This window comes from Peromyscus maniculatus, chromosome 4, assembly GCF_049852395.1.
Source record: "Peromyscus maniculatus bairdii isolate BWxNUB_F1_BW_parent chromosome 4, HU_Pman_BW_mat_3.1, whole genome shotgun sequence".
In the NCBI taxonomy this organism is placed as follows: Eukaryota; Metazoa; Chordata; class Mammalia; order Rodentia; family Cricetidae; genus Peromyscus; species Peromyscus maniculatus.
Genome location: NC_134855.1, coordinates 129,378,218 through 129,397,345, shown reverse-complemented (window position 1 = coordinate 129,397,345; position 19,128 = coordinate 129,378,218). Strand labels below are relative to the sequence as shown.

Sequence of the window (19,128 nt, the reverse complement as noted above, 5' to 3'; positions counted from 1 at the left end):
CAGTGTACATGTATGGAGGTGGAGGGGGCTGGGCTGCACTCAGTGTACATGTATGGAGGTGGAGGGGGGCTGGGCTACACTCAGTGTACATATATGGAGGTAGAGAGGGCTGGGCTGCACTCAGTGTACATGTATGGAGGTGGAGGGGGGCTGGGCCACTGAGGACTCCAGCTTCTGGATCTAGTGCTCCCCCATTGCCTTTTCACAGGTGTGCGTAATCTTTCGACATTTCAGCACAATGTGGTCCTTTCTGTCTTCAGTTCTGCAAAGTTCATACTCAAGAACCACACGTCCATTTACCAAAAACAATTTCTCCCAAACCTCATAATACTTGAAGTACATACACCATTTTGTGTTGGGCCACAGTCATATCTATCTTGGGCCTGATGCAGCTCAGGGATGCAAATTGAACACCCCTGATAGCACAGATCAGCATCAGGGCATATCTACAGAGCACAGGTCCTTAGAGCCTCCTTATGCAAACAGGAACCCCATGGAAGCTTAGTCAGAGCCCATTCATGACTGACTTTTCAGGGAAGAGGGCCAGAGCTGCCTCTGATGACTGTAGGCAAGTCTAGTGACTTTTCTGCCTCCTTTGTCCGTAAATGGGGACAGCAGAGCCTTGCTGTGGATGAGAGGTGGGGGCTGACTCGGCAGCTGTCCATCTCCACCCAAGGATGAGGAGTGCATGTCTGCACCATTGCCCTCCTAAGGCCTCTGGGAAGCAGAGGAGGGCCCCGTGCTCATTCAGAAAGGTCTATGGAGCTTGGCCCTGGCCTGGATGGGACAGAACGTTGTCTGATAGCCTCCTTCGCTGTGTTCTGGCTCTCTCAAACAATAGCAGCATCCTCCTCTTGCAAACGCTCTTTCACAGCTCTGTGGCATTGTCTAGGCTCAGAAGCCAGCTCCAGGTAGGGCTGTCCTCTGAGGAGCGTATGTAACAGGGCCACAGGTGGGAGCTGTGAAGTTGACCCCCTTTGGGGCCACCCACAGGCTTCCCTGCCTGAATGACTGGCAGACTAGCAGACCTGACAGGCTCCCAAGAGCCTTTTAGGGGGCACTGCCTGGGCAAAGCTGTGACTCTACGTGAACTCAGTCAAGGTGGTTGGGAAGAGGGCTTGGGTATGAGGTTGGGATGTCACAACAGCTCTGAGAGGCAAGAAGTGTAACCTTCACTTTATAGATGGAGATACCAATGTATGAAGAGGTCAAAAGATGTGTGGCCATAGGCTGAGGTGGATGCCCAGGAGAACAGAGGAAATTCCAAGAGGCCCCTTCCTGGTGCCCAGAGTACTCTTTGGGGATCTCAGGATGCCCAGGTCATCTGTAGACTGCTTAGCGCCCCTCAGCAGATGTTTGATCTGCTAACTCTTGATTCTGAAGGCAGCCCTGTTCTGGGTACTGCGGAAGACTCCCTGCCTTTAAAAGCATGGCCCTTCTTACTCACCCTTTGCAGATGGACAGCTGGCCAGGTCCTCAAGCCCCAAATGTTGCGGCACATAGTTCACAGATGGAGCTACCACTGTGTCTTGCATACAGAGTTGGGGGTGTTTGTATAGATGCTTTGAGCTGGGGACACTGCCATCTTTGAACAAAATTGGGGTTCTGCAACAACAACAAAAAGGGAGAAGGAGGTCTGAACACTGGGAGGTGGTGATTAGTGTTCATGGCCTCCCAGAGGCCGGGTGTCCTCACAGCCCCTCTCTTCCCCTTGTCCCTCATGGGCCATATCTCCTGGGCCCTGAAGAAGTGACCTCCTGAATTCCTCTTGAAGTCACTTCTGCTTCTGGCCCCTGCCCTTTCGTCTTGTTTCAGCTTTCCACGGCCGTCTTCAATACCTGTCTCTTGCCTGCTCCATTAGAGTCCCTCCTGGTCATCTCTGGTGCCAGGCCACCTGTCATGATTTAAACCTGACTGGCAGCATTAACCCTGACTTGACGTTAAACCTGCTAGCACTCACACCCACACCCGCACCTCCTGGCCCCGCCTTGCTCTCTAAAGCCCCTCTGTTCTTCCTGTGGGAGGAACATTAACTGCTGACACCCGCCTCCCAATGGTCCTGCACTTAAACTGGGAGAGCCCCAACACCAGCAGCTCCTATACATTCTTCGGAACCCTGTTCAAGGGCTTCCTTCTGACTCCTGCAGAAACACTCACTTGTGTGCCGAGCCCCTCCCAAACCTGTGCCTTGATACTTTGGACTATGGCATAGGAGGCCAAGACACACCAGACACAGATGCTTGCTAAGTCCTGAGACACCGGGAGGCGCTGTGACTGGAGGGTAGGGACACCGAGGTGGCAGGTTTGCTTTCAGTTTGGGGGCTAGGTCAGTTTTGAGCTTGGCCATAATTTTCCTGCTTGCCACATGGGTGTGAAGACACTCGCCACAAGGGAAAACAGAGAGCAAATTCATATTGAATGGCTCTTGTGTCTGAGCTTGAATTTGCCCTTTTAGGCTTTGGTCAGGTCCAGTGGCTTTGCCACATGGAAAACCTAGCCATCGTACAGATGTTATGGGTGGGAGGAGTCAGCTGGCAACCTGCCCTTCAAGAAATCAGCTTGGCGGAACGTTCAGACTTGTTGACCCTGGAATCCACCCAGGGATCCACCCTGAGGAAATAACACTAAATGCAGAACAATATGGACAAGGATGGCAATTATTGCGCTGGCTTTGATAATGAGAAAGTACTAGTGTTCAGCAGAAGGGGAAAGTTAACCATCGTGGACCAGTGATGGAAGATTATGCAGGCCATAAAACACTGTGCATGTGTGCATGCTCATGTGCACGTGTCTTTGTTAATGTGGGTGTGGGCGTGTGGCACCTGTTCATGTGTGTGAGTCTAGGCACAGGCGTGCCCCAGCACTGGTGTGGAGGGCTGAGGACAGCCTTGGGTGTCGGTCCTCACCCTCGCTGCCTTTGCCCGGTTGCTTAGCCTTCAAGCTTCTAGAGATTCTCCTGTCTCCATTCCCTTCTCACTAAGAGCTTGCAGATACACATTCACGTGGGTTCTGGAGATTCCAGCAGCTCTTCACACTTACACAAAGATACCCGCTGAGTCATTTCCCCAGCCCCCACAAAACACACTTTATAAAGACTGTGCCGTATGGACAATTCTTAAACCATGTTAAATTTTTTAAAGATGCAAAGTTGTATACATACTATGGTTAGAACCATGCAAAAACAATAACAACATCCTTCTCACAAAAATACTCTGTGCTAGCTGGGTGGTGGTGGTGGTGGTGGTGGTGGCGGCGGCGGCGGCGGCGGCGCATGCCTTCAATCCCAGTGCTCAGGAGGCAGAGGCAGAAGGATCTCTGAGTTCGAGGCCAGCCTGGTCTACATAGTGAGTCCTAGGACAACCAGGATTACACAGAGAAACCTTGTCTCAAAAAGAAAAAGAAAAAAAATACTCTGTGCTTTGTGTGTGTATGGAGGGGGCGGTTGAAGATGTATACTACTATATTTAGCTTAAAAGTGGTCCAGTCATGGTGGCTCACCCTATGGCCCCAGCACTTGGGAGGTGGAGGCAGGAGGATCAAGAGTCCAAGGCTTGCCTCAGTTTTAATTGAGTTTGAGGCTGGTCTGGGTTATACAACACCTGACCTCAAGAAGATTAAAGTTGACCTGGTCCAAATGAAGGAAGGCTCCTGCAGCATTGGAAGGCCCGTAATCTGGCCTCTGAGGAGTGTTGAGACTCCTTTCGGGCATCACTAAACAGGTCTTTGCAGCTGACCCTCACTTGGCAGGCAGGGAGAGCTGAGGTTCCTATCCAGTCCTCTGCTGAGAGTTAGGTTCCTGACTCAGTCCTGTCCTAGGACAGTTCAATTCCTTCACTTCTCTTCCTACCATACTGGAGTCCTTGTGATAAGACTCCTCTGTGCTCTTAGGAAAGGGATGTGCTAGAGCCCAGTGTCAAAAGAACCAGAGAGGGGCGAGTTGTTTTCCGGAGAGGGCATCACGTGTGCCAGCTGCCGGGAGGAAGAGAACTTTTTCCCACAGCAGTCCCAGTGGCCTTGCCCTTTCAACCCAGTCCAGCATTTTCACCAACTTCTGGCAATCACCAAAAGAGCATGCAGGGATGACCTAGCCCACTGTGCATCACGGCACCCTGCTTTTAAACCACAAGCATACGCTCCAAACCCTAGCTCTACCACTGATGGCCTTGGAGCCTTGGACAAGGGCCGTCCTGCACCCCACACTCGGATCCTTTGCCTATAAGATATCTCTAAGAGAGAGAGCAGAAATTCTTAGCCTGTCAGGAAGCCACCAAAGCAACCAGACCATGAGGCAATCTCCTGTCAGAGTCCTGGGAGGAGCCACTTCCCAGACTCAGCCTCCATTGCTGTTCTGGAATATGCACACAGAGCTGTCGGGTCTTTGATTGTTCAAAATAAGCCAGACGTAATGGATTTCAAAGAAATAGGAAATCTCTTAGTTTATCAGTGTTCACTGTGTACAGACCCAAGGCAAAGGGAAGTGGCCTGGAGCGTGGCACTGCTTGGGGTAGGCTTGGGTCCCCTGTGGGTATCAGCATCTGAACACCTGACTCTGGCCCTCAGGCCATAGACTCCTGATGGACAGTCACTGCTGGAGCCAGGGCGTGGCAGAGCCGAGGAGGAGGGCTGGAAGGTTTGGTTCTGCTCGTCCTCCGGCCTCACTCAGGCCAGATACTGTCTTCAAAGGCTGCCTTGCCACCTGCTGGAAGTCCTGCCCCAGCGTGACATGCCTCATGTGCTAAGAGCTTCTGTGGTGGGCACAGTGGTTCACCTTCATGACAGTGGCTCACCTCAGGTACACTTAAGGAAGGTGGCCCTGAGCGGGACTGGCCTGAGGGCCCGCAGCTACCCTGACTTACCACCTGAGCTCTTACACTACAAGGACCCTCTGGTACTGGTGCCAATGGCATCGTTTTGTACCAGGCCTGGAACACACTAGACCCATCTTTTACACATCTATGAAAAAAACTGTGTTTAATAAGCTGTCAGACTTGTGGTATTATATTTTACAAAGTTGCGACAAACTCTAAACTGTCTAGTATTGAGCCACTGTGATTAAAGGAATCATGGGTAGGTTTCTGCAGGCCTTGGTCACATTTTCATCCACATATAACCTTGCCTCATGTGAGTTTCTGTTTATAACTTATTTAATACATGTTGATTCATGTTATTTAATACATGTTGATTCATGGACATACAGCCAACAGCACCATGGCTCATGCTTCAGTGAAGTGTTTCTGACCAGTGTATTTCTCAGTGAGAGAGCCTTCCTATGCAGAGAAACACCAGATGGTTTTTTAACATGAGGTTTGGAGCAGTCATTTCAACCATGAAATCATGAGCAAAAATGTTGAAAATCTGGCTATACGTAGACCTCAACTAGATCCTGTTCTTATAATAGAATAGATCAGCCAAGAAGCTACCTTGTTGGTCTAGAGATGGCTCAGTAGTTAAGAGCACTGGCTGCTCTTCCAGACCACTGGGTTCAATTCCCAGCACCCACATGGTAGCTCACCACCATCTGTAACTCCAGTTCCAGGGGATGCAATGCCCTCTTCTGGCCTCCATGTGCATGTTGAGCAGACAGACATACACGCAGGTACAACACTCACATAAAATAAATCTTTTTTACACAACATTAAGAAGATGCGTGTGGTCCACTGAGAACATAGGCATCTAGTAGCTCAAACTTTCTGTCGCTCATGCCTATCTGTGAATGACCAGGGAAGAGTTGAGACTATAAATATCAGCAAGTGGGTGACTTTACAAATATAAAGTCCATGGATAATGAAGAGCAAGCATAATTGTTAGGTGTTGATCTTTCTCTGAGAGCTGCTGTCAGGCTTAGGGATTGCTGATATACCTAATTAGATTTTACAAGAGCAGAGAAGTAATTTGACCAGGTTGGGGGTCGGGGGTGCAGCTGGAATGACTTCTGAGTTCTGGACTGAGTCCCTATACTGCCGAAGATGAGGCGTGAATGAATAGAAGGCTTGTGGGGCACCCACTCCTCATGAGCAAACAGCAGCCTTAAAAAAGTGCTGCTTTCATTCTTATCCTCAAGATTCGGTTATTAGTTTTGTGCTCAGGTCTCTGCCAGGGAGTAGAACCAGCCTAGAAGGAAAGATAACCCACCACACAATGCACTGTGTGCAGAAGGGGCTGTGAGCGAAACATTCCCAGCTGTCTCCATGGCTGAGAAGCTTGCATTCCCCCAAGCAAGTGCAGACTTCCCTGTCATTCAGCAAGTCTGCATCGGACACTGGGCAGATTGCGGGTCCGAGTCTAAGGACTGGGAACACAGTCAAGAACAAAGTAGGCATATGTCTTCACTTTCCGGGTACTTATAAAGATAATAGGCAAATAAGTGCATACATATGTTAGCAGTTGCTAAGGATGATAGAGAACAGTGAAGTGAGAGGAAAGAGGGACGCTGGGGAATGGGAGCTTGTGTCATAATAAATGAGGTACACTGAAAAGATGCCCTTGGAACAGAGACCTGGGTGAAAGAGGAAACGCTGAACAGAGGTGTGGGAGAGGAGCATTCCAGGCAGGAGAATTGTCACATGCGAAGGCCCTGAGGTGGGGCCGTGTGAGGAGGTATAGTGGATGAGGGGAGCAGTATCGGAGGTCAAAGACAGTAGAGGATGGGAGGAAAGGGTGTAAAAGACTTTAGATCAGCCAAAGTAAGGGCTTGGCTTCTGTCCCGAGATGGGGGACATTGACTGGAGGGGCGCCACAATCCAATCCCTGTTCTGAAGGGACCCCTCTCACTACAAGGTCGTAGGGGCTAAGAGGATCGCTGTGTTCAGACTGTGGTGGCTGAGTGTGTGGATGGGCACTGGCAGTTCTGAGACGTGTCGGGTTCTGGATATGCTGAGCAGGAAAGGGAGGCTGGCACAGCTCTTCTGAAGCATGTCAGAGAATCATGCGATGAGACTGGAGCAATGGGGTTGCTATGAATAATAATAGAAGGAAAGCCTCAGAAAAACAGATTCCCAAGGAAAGACTAGAGAGTTGTGCTTTCGGGGACGTTAATCTTGGTGTGCCATCCTACACCCAAGTGGCAGTGTCCTGAAGTGCCATTGTTTGCTAGACAGTTATTGGCTTCTCTTTTTCTTTTGCTCCACCCTAACTAGAACCAAGGTGAGAGAAATGTTTGGAGGGGGCTGGAATGGGAGACAGCTCAGTCATTCAAGGACTTGCTTGCAAGCGTGAGTTTGACCCTGCGTCAAAACCTGAACATAGTGACGCACATTTATAATCCCAGTTCTGGAGAGTTGGAAACAGATGTCATTGGCTGGCCTAGCCTAACCTGTGAGCTCCGAGTCCCAGTGAGAGAGACCCTGTCTCAAAAAACAAGATAAATGGCTCCTGAGGAATGACACCCAAGGTTGACCTCTAACTGTCATGTGCACACATGTATGCACATCAGTGCACACACACACACACACTGCTTCAGGAACCTCTGAAGTACAAATTGTTCTAACATTGCACATTAAGGTTTTGAATTGAGGGGGCTGGGGAAATGGCTCAGTCAGTAAAATTCATGTTCTGCAAGCTGAGCATGTGGCCCCCAGCACCAATGGGAAAACCGAATGCAGTGGCCATGTGTCTGCAATCCCAGTGTTGGGAAGACAGTCAGGAGCATCCCTGGAGCTCATTGGCCAGGAGCATCCCTGGAGCTCATTGGCCAGCCACCATCACCTAATTGGTGTGATCTAAGATCAGTGAGAGATCCTGTCTCAAAAAATAAGGTAGAGGATGGTTGAGGAAGAAACCTTTGTCTCCACACATGCACGTGTGCAAACATGCACAAACCCACATGACATATATGCCCATCACACATACACATATGCACACACAGAAAGAATTAGGATTGGGATAAAGATCAAAATATTTGAGCTACATTAAAGTGGGGCTGGAGAGATGGCTCAGCAGTTAAGAGTACTGGCTGCTCTTCCAGAGGACCTGGGTTTGGTTCCCAGCACCCACCAGACAGCTCACAAGTATCTGTAACTCCAGTCCTAGGGGACCCAGTGCCCTCTTCTGGACTCCATGGACACTGCATGCAGGTGGCACACAGCCGTGTCCACCCACACATATAAAACAAGAGAGGTGTTTCTAAGAGAGAGTGGCTGGGGAGATAGCAGTCAGTAAAGTGTCTTCCAGGTAAGCACGAGGGCCCGAGTTCAGATCCCCAGCACCCAGGACCAAATCCAGCCATGGTGATTGCATGGGGTTATACTTTTGTAACCCCAGCACTGGGGGACAGGGTAGGGGGATCACCAAAGCTGGGTGGCCAGGCAGGCCAAACAATTGGTGAGCTCCAGATTTTAGTGAGAGAGCCTGTCTCAAAAAGTACGGTGTAGAGTGATGGAGACACGTGATATCAACCTCCAGCCTCTATGTACACACACAAGTACACACATACCTGTTCTCACGTGTGCATGCGTACGTGTACACACACGCACATGCATGCGCGCGCGCGCGCGCGCGCGCGCGCGCGCACACACACACACACACACACACACACAGTCAAATAGTGCCAGTGAAATGGCTCAACAAGTACCAACATTTGTTTTGTAAGCCGGACAACCTGAGTTCTGGCCATGGATCCCACGGTAGAAAGAGAGACCCGGCTGCTGAACGTTGTCTTCTATGTGTGAGTGCGTGCACCCCACACATACCGATAATAATAATAAGTTGGAAATAATTATAAAGAGAATAGACTCGGGTAAATGAGCGGAGTGGTCCCTACTGTTTCTAGAGAGAGTCCTCTGTGTCGGGGCTCTGCCAGCATGGAGCGGGCATTATTGCTGATGTTCTTCAGGGCTGTTCCATGTACAACTGTAATCAACCCCATTTACAGAAAAGGCACCTGAGACTTAGACATACACAGAGGCATTAGGAGCCCGAACCCAGGTGCATTTGATCCCAGCACCATGCTGTTTCTGTTGAGTTAGTTGGTTTCTCCATGAATAAAAACTTCCTGAGTCGGGTGTTGGTGGCACACACCTTTAATCCCAGCACTCAGGAGGCAGAGCCAGGTGGATCTCTGTAAATTCAAGGGCAGCCTGGTCTACAGAGTGAGTTCCAGGACAGGCAGCAAAACTATGCAGAGAAACCCTGTCTTAAAAAAAAAAAAAAAAAAAAAAAAAAAAAAAAAAAAAAAAAAAAAAAAAACTTCCTGAGACAAAAGACTTTTGAGTGGAGACTGAGTGTTTGCAGACTCCCCCTCTTAAAGCATTTTTAAATGCTTGTTTTGACCAAATCAAGAGGCAGGACAGCTTCTCTGGAGAGGGGTTTGTTAATCCCTGGCCCTTATCTAGCAAGCGTGAGCAATTCTGGGCCTTGCTGAAAGCCAGGGATCTTCCTGAAGGTGAAAGGTTTCCGCATGATGTGGGACATGCCACCAGCAATCAGCTGGACAGGGACCAGCTGCAGAGCAGGCCGGGCAGCTGGCAGCTGCAGATGAGCAAGAGCAGCAGAGGTGGAGGATGCTGCAGTGAGAGGCATGACTCATGGGCAACGCAGGGCACGCTTGGGTGAGCCATGCTGCATCTCTGTGCTCAGCCTCAGGCCTCAGGGACACAGATACGACCTGGCTCCGAGCAGAAGCAGCAGGGGCTGAGTGCTTGTGGGACCAGGATGAGCTGGGTCATGCCTTCTGATACTGTTGCTCATGCTGGGGGCGTCACAAGTCTCCGGTTTTCTGCTAAGAGAAAGTGACCATTGGACTAGAGCAGTAGTTCTCAACCTGTGGGTCACCACCCTTTGGGAGTTAAACAAACCTTTTACAGATGTTGCATTATCATATATCCTGCATATCAGATATTTGCATTATGATTCATAACAGTGGCAAAATCCAGTTATGAAGTAGCAATGAAAATAATTTTATGATGGGGGTCACCACAGCATGAGGAACTGTATTAAAGGATCACAGCATTAGGAAGGTTGAGAATCACTGGACTAGAGTGTCATGAGGAGATGGTGGGATCAGGGAGATCGGTTGTTGGAGTATGTTGGTCCAGATTTGGCTTCCCCAGGTGGTGGAGGCCCTCTAATCACTGATTGGTGGAGGGCTGTCGCAATGGAAAGGGCCTGTGGTCCCAGGTAGATCTGCTGACATCTCTGCGTCCCTTTGGTCCCTGATACACAGGCCCCATGAACAAAACAGCATTTGAAGTTTGGCTTGGGTGAGTTCTGGAGGTACCGCCTCTGCTTTCTCTCAGGTTCCTCCCTACAGACCCCCCAAGGAGTAGGTTTCTTCTCCTGCAGCAAATCCTATGCAGAAATTCTTCCTGAATGTTTAATTCACTTAAGAGATGTCTTTATTTTTCCCAAAGCATGAACCTGCCCCTCATTGACCATAAGAAGACTGACCCTAAGTTCCCTGTTTAAATCAGTGGGCAGGATGCTTGGGATTAAACCACTCCGTCTGTACTCATGGTCCTGTGTAGTTGTCCCCTCTTCCTTGGGCCTCAGTCTCACCTTCTAGTGATGTGTGACCTGCCTTAAAGTTGGTAGAGCACTTGTTTTACCCCTCAGCCTTTTCTTCCTTTGGAAAATCTCTCCTTTGTTCTCATTGAACTCAGGCTTGCTTTTAAATGGGGGTGGGTGGGGGATGGGCAGAAGGCCTTTCCCTGGAATCCAGCTATCAGCCCAGACTCTGTCTCCCATTTGCTGGTCAACCACAAACAAATTACCTGCCCTTGCTGGGTTTTAATTTCTCTGTGGATAAAATGGTGACAAATTCTCCCTGAGGTGTCTTCCATCCCAGGCTTCTGAGACCACATTAGCTCCTGCCGGTACTTGGGATGGGTGCTGGCCTAAGGTACAGTGAGAACCCAGGTTCCCAAGAGCCAAGGCCCAAAGAGCAGAGAGAAGCCACAGAGATGGAGGTCCACCATCATCCTCTTCCTGTGCTGCTTGAGAGGAGGAGGGCCAGGGGAGGAGCTGCAGAGATTGACAGCTCTATCAGAGGCCCAGGGAAACATATGCTGTGGCCAGGGCTGCTGGCGGCCTCCATCTGCCAGGAGTCATTTGCCAAGTTGGCTACCAAGCTGAAGTTGGCACCATGGCCTCCCTGTTCCCACACCTCTCCCTGGTGTCTGCAGAGAGTCTATCCTGGAACAACTGGCATTGGAAGGAATAGAACCAGGGTTCCCCTACTGCTCCCTGCCCCTGGTAGATGTCTTTGGGCAGCCAGCCTGGAAGAGGGTACCTGTAACTTCAGCTCATGCCTTCTCAGACTCTGAGAGGTATATAGGTATATATACAGGTATATACCATAAAGAAGAGCAGATCTCTTTAAGAGGCAACGATGGATATGATGAAGCATTCTGATTTCCCAAGAATTGCCTATCTCTCCCTTTATTATCATGGTTGGGTCCCAAAGAGACTGGTACGGACAAGAGGTTACCACAAGGCTTGAAGTAGCTGTACTTGAGAGAAGAGAGGCCCCAGATCGCCACCAGTGATCATGTAATGTGACTCTGAGCTGCCGAGGGTTCAGGGCACTGCTTGCCCGGTGCCTAGGCTGTAGAAAGGAGGGACAGTTGGGAGACGCAAGAGCAGAAGTCTCTGGATAGGACTTTGCTTTGTTCACAAGAACAGGAGCAGTCCTACTCAGGCTAGAGAGAAGCGCAGGAAGAATTCCTTGGAAGCAGCCTAGATGCTGTGCTTGCCTCTGGTCTCAGGGGAGGGCAGAGAGCTGGCTTTCCATCTTGTCCTGCTGCCACTGCTGAGCATTCTGGACCATTCCCTCCCTTATGAACCATGCCGATCCTTTAGCAACTATTCATTAAAAATAGAGATTATGTGGATTTGTTTTGACTGGGTTTTTTAAAATTGAGATGCAGTTCACAGACCGTAAAATTCGACCTTTGAAAATATACCACCCCCCAGATTTGTAGTACATGCACAAAATTGTGTAGCCAACCCCATTATCTAATCCCCGAACATATGCATCATCCCCCCTTAAGAATCCCCATTCCTGTGGGCAGCTGCTTCTCTGTTTCTTCTTCCCTCCATCTTGACAACCACTAAGTGGCTCCTGTCTCTATGGATTTGCCTGTGGTGGTACTTTGTGTAAACAGCGTCGTTCAGCACTTGGTGCTGTTTGCATGTAACTTCTTTCCCTTAAGTCAGGGTCTTCCAGGCTCACCAGTGTTGTGGCACATGTCACTACCTCCTTTCTTCTGTGGCTGAAATCCTGGTGCATGGGTGTCCTGTGCATCACTCATTCCCACCTACTGACGACCACTGGGTGCTCCCCACCCTTGGATGTTGGGAATAGTGTTCGTATCAACCCTGTGCAGTGTGTCAATGCCCGTTTCATTCCTCGGGAAATCTATCTAGAAGTGGAGTTGCAGGCTCCAAGGCCGTCCTGTTTAGCATTGTGGGGGGACTCCCAGGCTGTTTTCTGTGGGGGTATCACCACTGTGCATCCCTACCAGCTGTGTGGGAGAGTTTCTGATAGCCATCCTAGTGGATATGAAGTTGTACCTCAAATTTTTAACCTGTAGTCACCCCTCTTGTTTGGGGGGTAGGCAGTGCTTGGGGTTTAACCCAGGGCCTCCCACATACTCTGAACGCCCTCTGCTGTTAAGTTACATCCTCAGCCCCCAAATCCTTCTTTGAAATATGGTCTTACTCTAGGTTTGGTTCCCAGCATCCACATGTGGTTCACAACCATTTGTAACTACATTCTAGGGGATCCAATGCCATCTTCTGGCCTCCATGGGCACCAGGCACACATATGATGCACATATATACATGTAAAAACTCATGCACATAATAAAAATAAATTTCTTTCAATTAAAAAAAAGTAAAGAATTCTAAAACAAACAAACAAAACCAAAATGGTCTTTCTCCCTGGGGAAATGGCCCAGTCAGTAAAGCCCTTGCCATGTAAGCCTGGGAACCTGAGTTTGGACCCCCAGCTGGGCATGGTGTACACTGTAATCCCAGCCCCTGGGAGGCTGAAATGGAAGGATTTTTGGGGTTTGCTGGCCAGCCAGTCTGGATGAACTGGAGAGCTTTCAGATTTGGTGAGAAACCCTGTCTCAAAAAATAAGGTTGAGTCATTGAAGAACACACACACACACACACACACACACACACACACACAGGAAAAAAGTCTTCAAACTTTCTGTTGGTCAGTTTTTGTCCCTGTGACTAAACATCTCAGCAAAATGAAAGGTGGGGACGGGATTCATTTTGTGCCCAGCTTAAGCAGTGTTAGCCTATTGGGCAAGGGAGGACATGAAGCCACTGTTCACCTCATGCAGCCAGAGAGGGGAAGAGAGGGAGAGAAAGACAGACTGACAGGTAGAAAGAGAGGATACCCATACATACGGATTCTGTTCCCTTTTATTCTGCCCTGGGGCCCCGCCTCTGGCATGGGGGTGCTTTCCTATCCTCAGTGCTGACAGTCAAGATTAATCAGCATACAAGTAGAACAGATACGAGCATCCCATTGGCTGAAATGGAGAAGGAAGCCTGAGCACACCCTGCCCAGCAGTCCAGAGCTAAGTTCTCTTAGGTGATGTGTAGACCAGGGCTTGAGACCAGTGCTGAGGCATCTGAGACTTGTCACTGGAGGCTTCCTGTGGAGCTGCCTCAGCCCTCCAGCCTTTCCTGGTTGCCTTGGGAACCCCTTCAGCATTTGGCCAAGTTATGGAACAGCCCTGCCACTGTACTGGGGTTGCCACAGTGAGAACATAGAATTCAATGGCTCCGTTGAGTGGTTTCAGTCCAGGGAGTGGCTTGTGCCAGAGACAGGAAGTGAGCTGGAGAAGTGCCCCCCACCCCAAGTACAGGAAGGCTGGGCTTGAGTGTGCTGGTGGGGGAAGATGAGGCCGACCTGAAGGCTGCCGAGTTTTCCCATCGCCTCAGTGGAGTCGCCCTAGTGGTCTAAGGTTGGAGGGTGGCTGCTGGCGAGTGTCCTGGCCCATTTCCACTCCCATCTCTGCATTAGCATTCAAGGAGCACAAGTTGCTGTGTTTGCCTAGGAAGAATGTTCCAGGTTCTGCTGCTGTCTTGGCGGAGACACGATCCCCCCCAAACTCTGGTTGCCATGCTCCGCTTTGCGCAGCTGTTGGGGGCTGAGTCATCAGCTCAGCCTGTTCTGTTCTCTGGGATTTCAGGGCTGCTTTTTTTTCTTCTTTTGTTGATAGCTGGTGCTTTGAAAAAGACCTTCAAAGGTATATTCTGGGACTTTCCCTTAGAATACTGGGTTGACCTGACCACCTGGCTGCTCCCCTGTTGAGTAAGATGCCAGGATCTCCCAAGAGATATGCAGCTTCCTAATCTTATAGCTGGGGAAACTGCTACCCAGGAGCCTAGTCACTGAAGAAGAAAGCATCGTTTGCAAGTCCCTTGTTTCATAAACAGCCCTAGAATCAGAATGTGGGACCCGGAGTTCCTCAGAGACCAGCTAGTCTAGCTCCGTGATCTAGCACAGGTTTTTAAGCCATTGTATTATGAACCATTGTGTGTTAACTGTGTTTGTTCCTATGGCATACACCAGGAAGCTTCAGCTAAGGGGTTAAGACAAGAAGGGGTGGGGGCTGGTCCCTGAAGGAAGGCTGCAGAGCACACCCTGAACACACACAGTCCTGGGGATGCTGTAGGCTGGCAGAGAGCTCAAGCAGAGAGATGGCGGTGCTTTGTCAAGCAGAGCTCCCGTTGCATACATGCACACATATACACACGTGCATACACACACAAACATATGTGTGCACGCGAGCATGCGCAGAGGGGGAGGGAGAAGAAAAAGAGGAGGAGGAGGAGACTGTTGTAAGTGGAAAGGACTTGATCCCCAGATTAAATGTTTTCCCTTTATTCTCTCATAACCATGAGCTTCTGATAGATTCCAAACAGGGTCCAGGTCCTTTCTCTGTTATTCCTGATGCTGCCGAGACCCATGCCCTCCTAAATTCACCCCTGGAAGACCCAACTTGGTCTCCTTCCCTCTGGTCCTGTCCTTTCCCAGCACACTCTAGAGGGTTCCCCACCCAGGGCTTTCTCACATTGCCTCCTCTCCTCTGTGGAACAGATCTGTGGCTCCCTGTGGCCCGCTGGACAAGACCCTGGCTGATCAGGTTGTGTGTGGCCTGGCCCCGTCTCGGCTTGCAGCCTCACCGCCACTGTGCCTCACCAGGCACCAAGCGTCCAAGCCACCGTTGAGTTATTTACAGCCTCTGGCCATACTGCCCCGGCCTTCCCTCTGGCGGACTCCTACTCATCCTTCCAGACCCAGCACGAGGTTCTGGTTGGAAGAGGCTTTTCTTGGCCTTCCTGAGGCCGCCAAAATGTCTTGTGTCTCCTCCTTGAAGGTCATCTCACACTTCACTTGTTTACTTCCAGAACACTGTCTGTCCCTGTTTGTTTAGCGTCTCCTGTGTGACAGAGCACCCATCCATGCCATACCCATGCTCTGCTGCATGTTACTCTCACAGCACCCGGAGGGGAGGTGCAGCCCATGGCAGAGGAAAGGCTGCAGTTCAGCAGTAGCCAGACTCGATGAGGCATGCAGTTAAAGAGTACAAGAACCAGAATTCAACCCCACGTCTGTTGGACCCCATTTCTGCATCCTTTCAGCTCTCCTTCCCCATTTTAGGCCCTGAGGCAGCACTGAGCATGGGAACGACCAGTCTAAGAGGCAGATGTTTGTGCGGTTGCTATGGAGTGTGCACAATGGGGAAACAGAGGGAACTGGTGTGAGAGGGACAGGCTTCCTTGGGGTTGAAGGGATGAGAGATTGTTGGCCCTGCTCCCGTGGCTTAGGATTTCCTTTCAGCTTCTTTTCCAAGTGGCTGCCTGGGGACAGGCCTGTGGGACTCCAGGCTGAACAGGCGGCAGCGTGGCGATAAATGCCATGGCAACATGCCTCCTCTCCAGGGCTATGATGAGAGGGCGGAGCCAAGAGGGCACAGGACACACACTGGGGCCTCTGAGCAGGATCCTGAAGAGGAGGTGCCCTGTGGGCCTGGGTGGCTTCTGCCTTCCCAAGAGGGCCCCTGCCTGTGAGGTCCCATCCCAGCAGGGGAAATGGCACTTCCACTTCTGGCCTGAATTAATGGCTGCTTCTGGTCTCCCAGGAGACTGTCAGCTGTGTCCCGGTACAAATACCACCCCGTTCCCACCCACAGCCAGGGAGGAAGGAACAGAGAGCACAAGAGGGGGGTGAAGGGGGCTGCCAAGCAAGGTGGTAGCAGGGACAAAGCTCTCATTGTACCGGGGCCACATGGGGTTCCCATCTCGCCTTTCTCACCTGCCTCCCAAGACCTAGCCTCCGCCAGCTCTTCAGCCATGCTCACCCAAGCTGGCTGTGGTAGAGAAGCTATCTGGGAGGTGAGGCCTGTGGAAGGTGCTAGAACCATCCTAAAGCCAAGAGGCAAGCAGTGATGGGAGCGTGGCCAGTGAAGCCAGGGTGACATGGACTAGCAAGGGCCCGAATGAAAGAAAGGTGCTAGCAGGCCACCTGACCTCGGAGGAATTCGCTGTGCGGCAGGTTGTCCTCTAAGATTTCTCCACGCATGAGCAAGGGCCACTGCCCCCTCCCTACCCCACTCCAGCTGCTCCCACAAGACCCTCCTGTGCCCATGAGGCAGGGACCCTGCGTACCTCTCTGGACAGGTGTGCAGCCCACGGATGCCCACCCTGTGCTTGCCCACAGCCTCTACTGGGGGTCTGGCCCTGGTGTTGTTTCCAGAGGCTTTTCTTGGGTGACTGAGACTGGTGGAGGAGAGTGGTGCCAAGCTGGTTGGGCAGCTCAGGTGACGGGCATAGTGTCAGCGGCTCTTACAGCCCAGTACCTGACACCTCTGGGCAGACAATGCGGGCTGTGTCCAGGCCCTCTAGGGGAACGGGCCGTGTTCTGTGTCGCAGCCAGGAAACTGGCCATCTGAGTAGTGCCTTTGTCCACTCAGGAGATGGCCCCACTACTGTCCAGGAGCAAGCTCCCGGGGACCCTACGTGGGAAGGAGGTAGTCCCTGGGTCAGGAACTGGGGTTTGAGATCTCAGTATCCAATGCTGGTCTGGTTTAAATGCTGGTCCTGCCACGCAACTGGGGTGTGACTTGGGCAAGTCCTTTTGCTCATGGTGGCCCTAATTCCTTCTTTATAAGGGGGGACTAATCTCAGCCCTTCCTCATAGGGTTGTTGGGAGAAGTCAATGGCGTAATGTACGTAATCGTGTAGCACGGGCCGGTGTGCGGTGGGGCTTAGCTTGGCGGCTGCATCTCCCCCAGCATGAGCAGAAGTCCAGGGCATGGCATTCTCAACTAAGCTTTCCCAGGCTATCGTCCACAGTTCCTTCTCTGAACGTGGAGTCAGGGGCTATGACCTCTAGAGCTGGCTCAAAACTACCCACTGGCTGTAGAAAACCTAGGTTTCTCTCCACTGATCCAAGGGAGCTCTGGGCTGATGTCTAGTATAGCCCTGATCCCAGACAGCTACACCCTCCGCATGGGGCCTCTCCCTCCCCCACATCCCTGAAGACATCCTGCAGAGCTGTCCTTGACACTCAAGTCCCTGCTCAGAAGAACATCCTAAGGACCCAGCACAGGAGTCAGTGGGCCTGAGTCCACCCAGCCCCCTTCTCAAGTCTCCTGGGCATGTGAATGCCTTTTGCTAGACCCACCCACGGTAGGACACTCAGCAACTAGGGAGGGCTTCTGCTCTCTTGACCTTGGCCTCCTATGCATCAAGCCTGTGCTCACTTTCCTGGGATGTACTAAAATAAACATGCACGTTTATATGACAAGAGTCTAGCCTGCATGCATGTATGCAGCATGGGAGTCAGAGGGCCTGGCTGCTTTGTCCTGCCTTGGGAGCAGGCGCTTGAGCATGTACATGGACATGTGTGTGACACATCTTGGAATGACCTATTTTGTCTGTATCCATTGATCTTTCTACACGTGTGCTGGTATGTCCGTCTGTCTTGTCTCCTTTGTAGCCAGGAAGCCCTGAACCACGTGCCAACTGGGAAGGCGATGGTCGGCGAGACCAGCCCGGCCTAATCTGGGGCTCCTACTCCTGCACCAGGGGTCCTCCGACCTGCAGCCCCTGCCACAGAGGGAGGCCTGGAAGTGGGAGGCGGGCTCTGAGGGGCAGGGACCTGGGGAGAAGCAGGCTTGGCTGGTAGAGTAGAAGACCCTTTTGCTGCACTGGTGGACAGGAGACCCTTGTCCCGCTGTCCCCGTGACCGTGGTGGGCTCTTCACCCGCTGGGTGCCTTCACTGACCTGGAAGATCTGGGGTTGGACTGATGACTTCTAGCCACCCATGAGGCTCTGAAAACTAACTGAGACTTTAAACCGGGGTTAGCAGTCCGTGCCGAGCCCCACTGAATTGATTGGCGGAGGCAGCCGCCCGCAGCCTAGCCCACAGGTCCTCGCTTGATTCCGGGGTGTCGTGTGCCGAAGGGCAAGAGGAGAAGCCATGCCAGGCAGTGGCCCCAGTGAGAGGATGACATGGCCCGGCCCTGCCCTCCCTACGCCCCCCACAACCCGCCCTCTCTCCTCAGCCCTGGGAACACCGCCCATCCCACCGCTAACCAGGACCCGCAGCCTCATGGCCATGTCCCTGCCGGGAAGTAGACGGGCCTCTGCTGGATCTCGCAGGTGAGTGAGTCTCGCCCTTGTCTAGAGCCTGAGCCTCAGAGGCTCGGCTTTGTCTTCATCTGCAGCAGACTTGCCGTGTGCCTTTCAGCAAATCGCGCCCTCGGCTTCCCCATCCTTAAAATAGGCTGGTTGATCCATGCCACCTCCAGGAACTATTTAAGGACCTAAATGACATGGTGGATGTAACAGTTATCTGAAGGTTCCCATCAGCACCAGCCCTGCCATTACGGTCCCTGCAGTAGATCGCTTTTGACTGTCACCCCGTGGGTCCCTCCTCCAGTCCCCTCCTGTCTGCCCCCACGATACTCCCCTCTGTTTCCGTTCACGCATGGATAGCCTTCCCGGGGCTAAGAGACCCCGGGGCCCGCCATTTGTCCACAGCCATGTCTAGCCTCTGTTCTTGACCCTGGGGAGCTAGGAGGGTCAGCCACCTTCCGGTTTCTATCTTGATTTCTACTGTGTTCTGTCACCCTTGTCTGTGTGTGTCTGTGTCCCTC

At 51.5% G+C, this 19,128-nt stretch overlaps 1 protein-coding gene across 8 annotated transcripts in view; it reads left to right on the top strand.

Moving 5' to 3' along the window:
- Snph (syntaphilin) overlaps nucleotides 1-19,128 on the top strand; it is a 43,378-nt gene that overhangs the window by 12,664 nt on the left and 11,586 nt on the right. For 4 of the 8 annotated variants that reach the window (XM_016003968.3, XM_076570836.1, XM_076570835.1 and 1 more), the window contains one exon: nucleotides 18,535-18,631. In XM_016003968.3, coding sequence (XP_015859454.1) covers nucleotides 18,582-18,631 — 50 coding nt within the window. In that variant the 5' untranslated portion in view covers nucleotides 18,535-18,581. Of the gene's footprint in view, nucleotides 1-17,164; nucleotides 17,193-17,965; nucleotides 18,632-19,128 lie in introns of those variants that run through there. The other 4 variants (XM_076570833.1, XM_076570834.1, XM_042276446.2 and 1 more) reach the window with 4 other exon arrangements.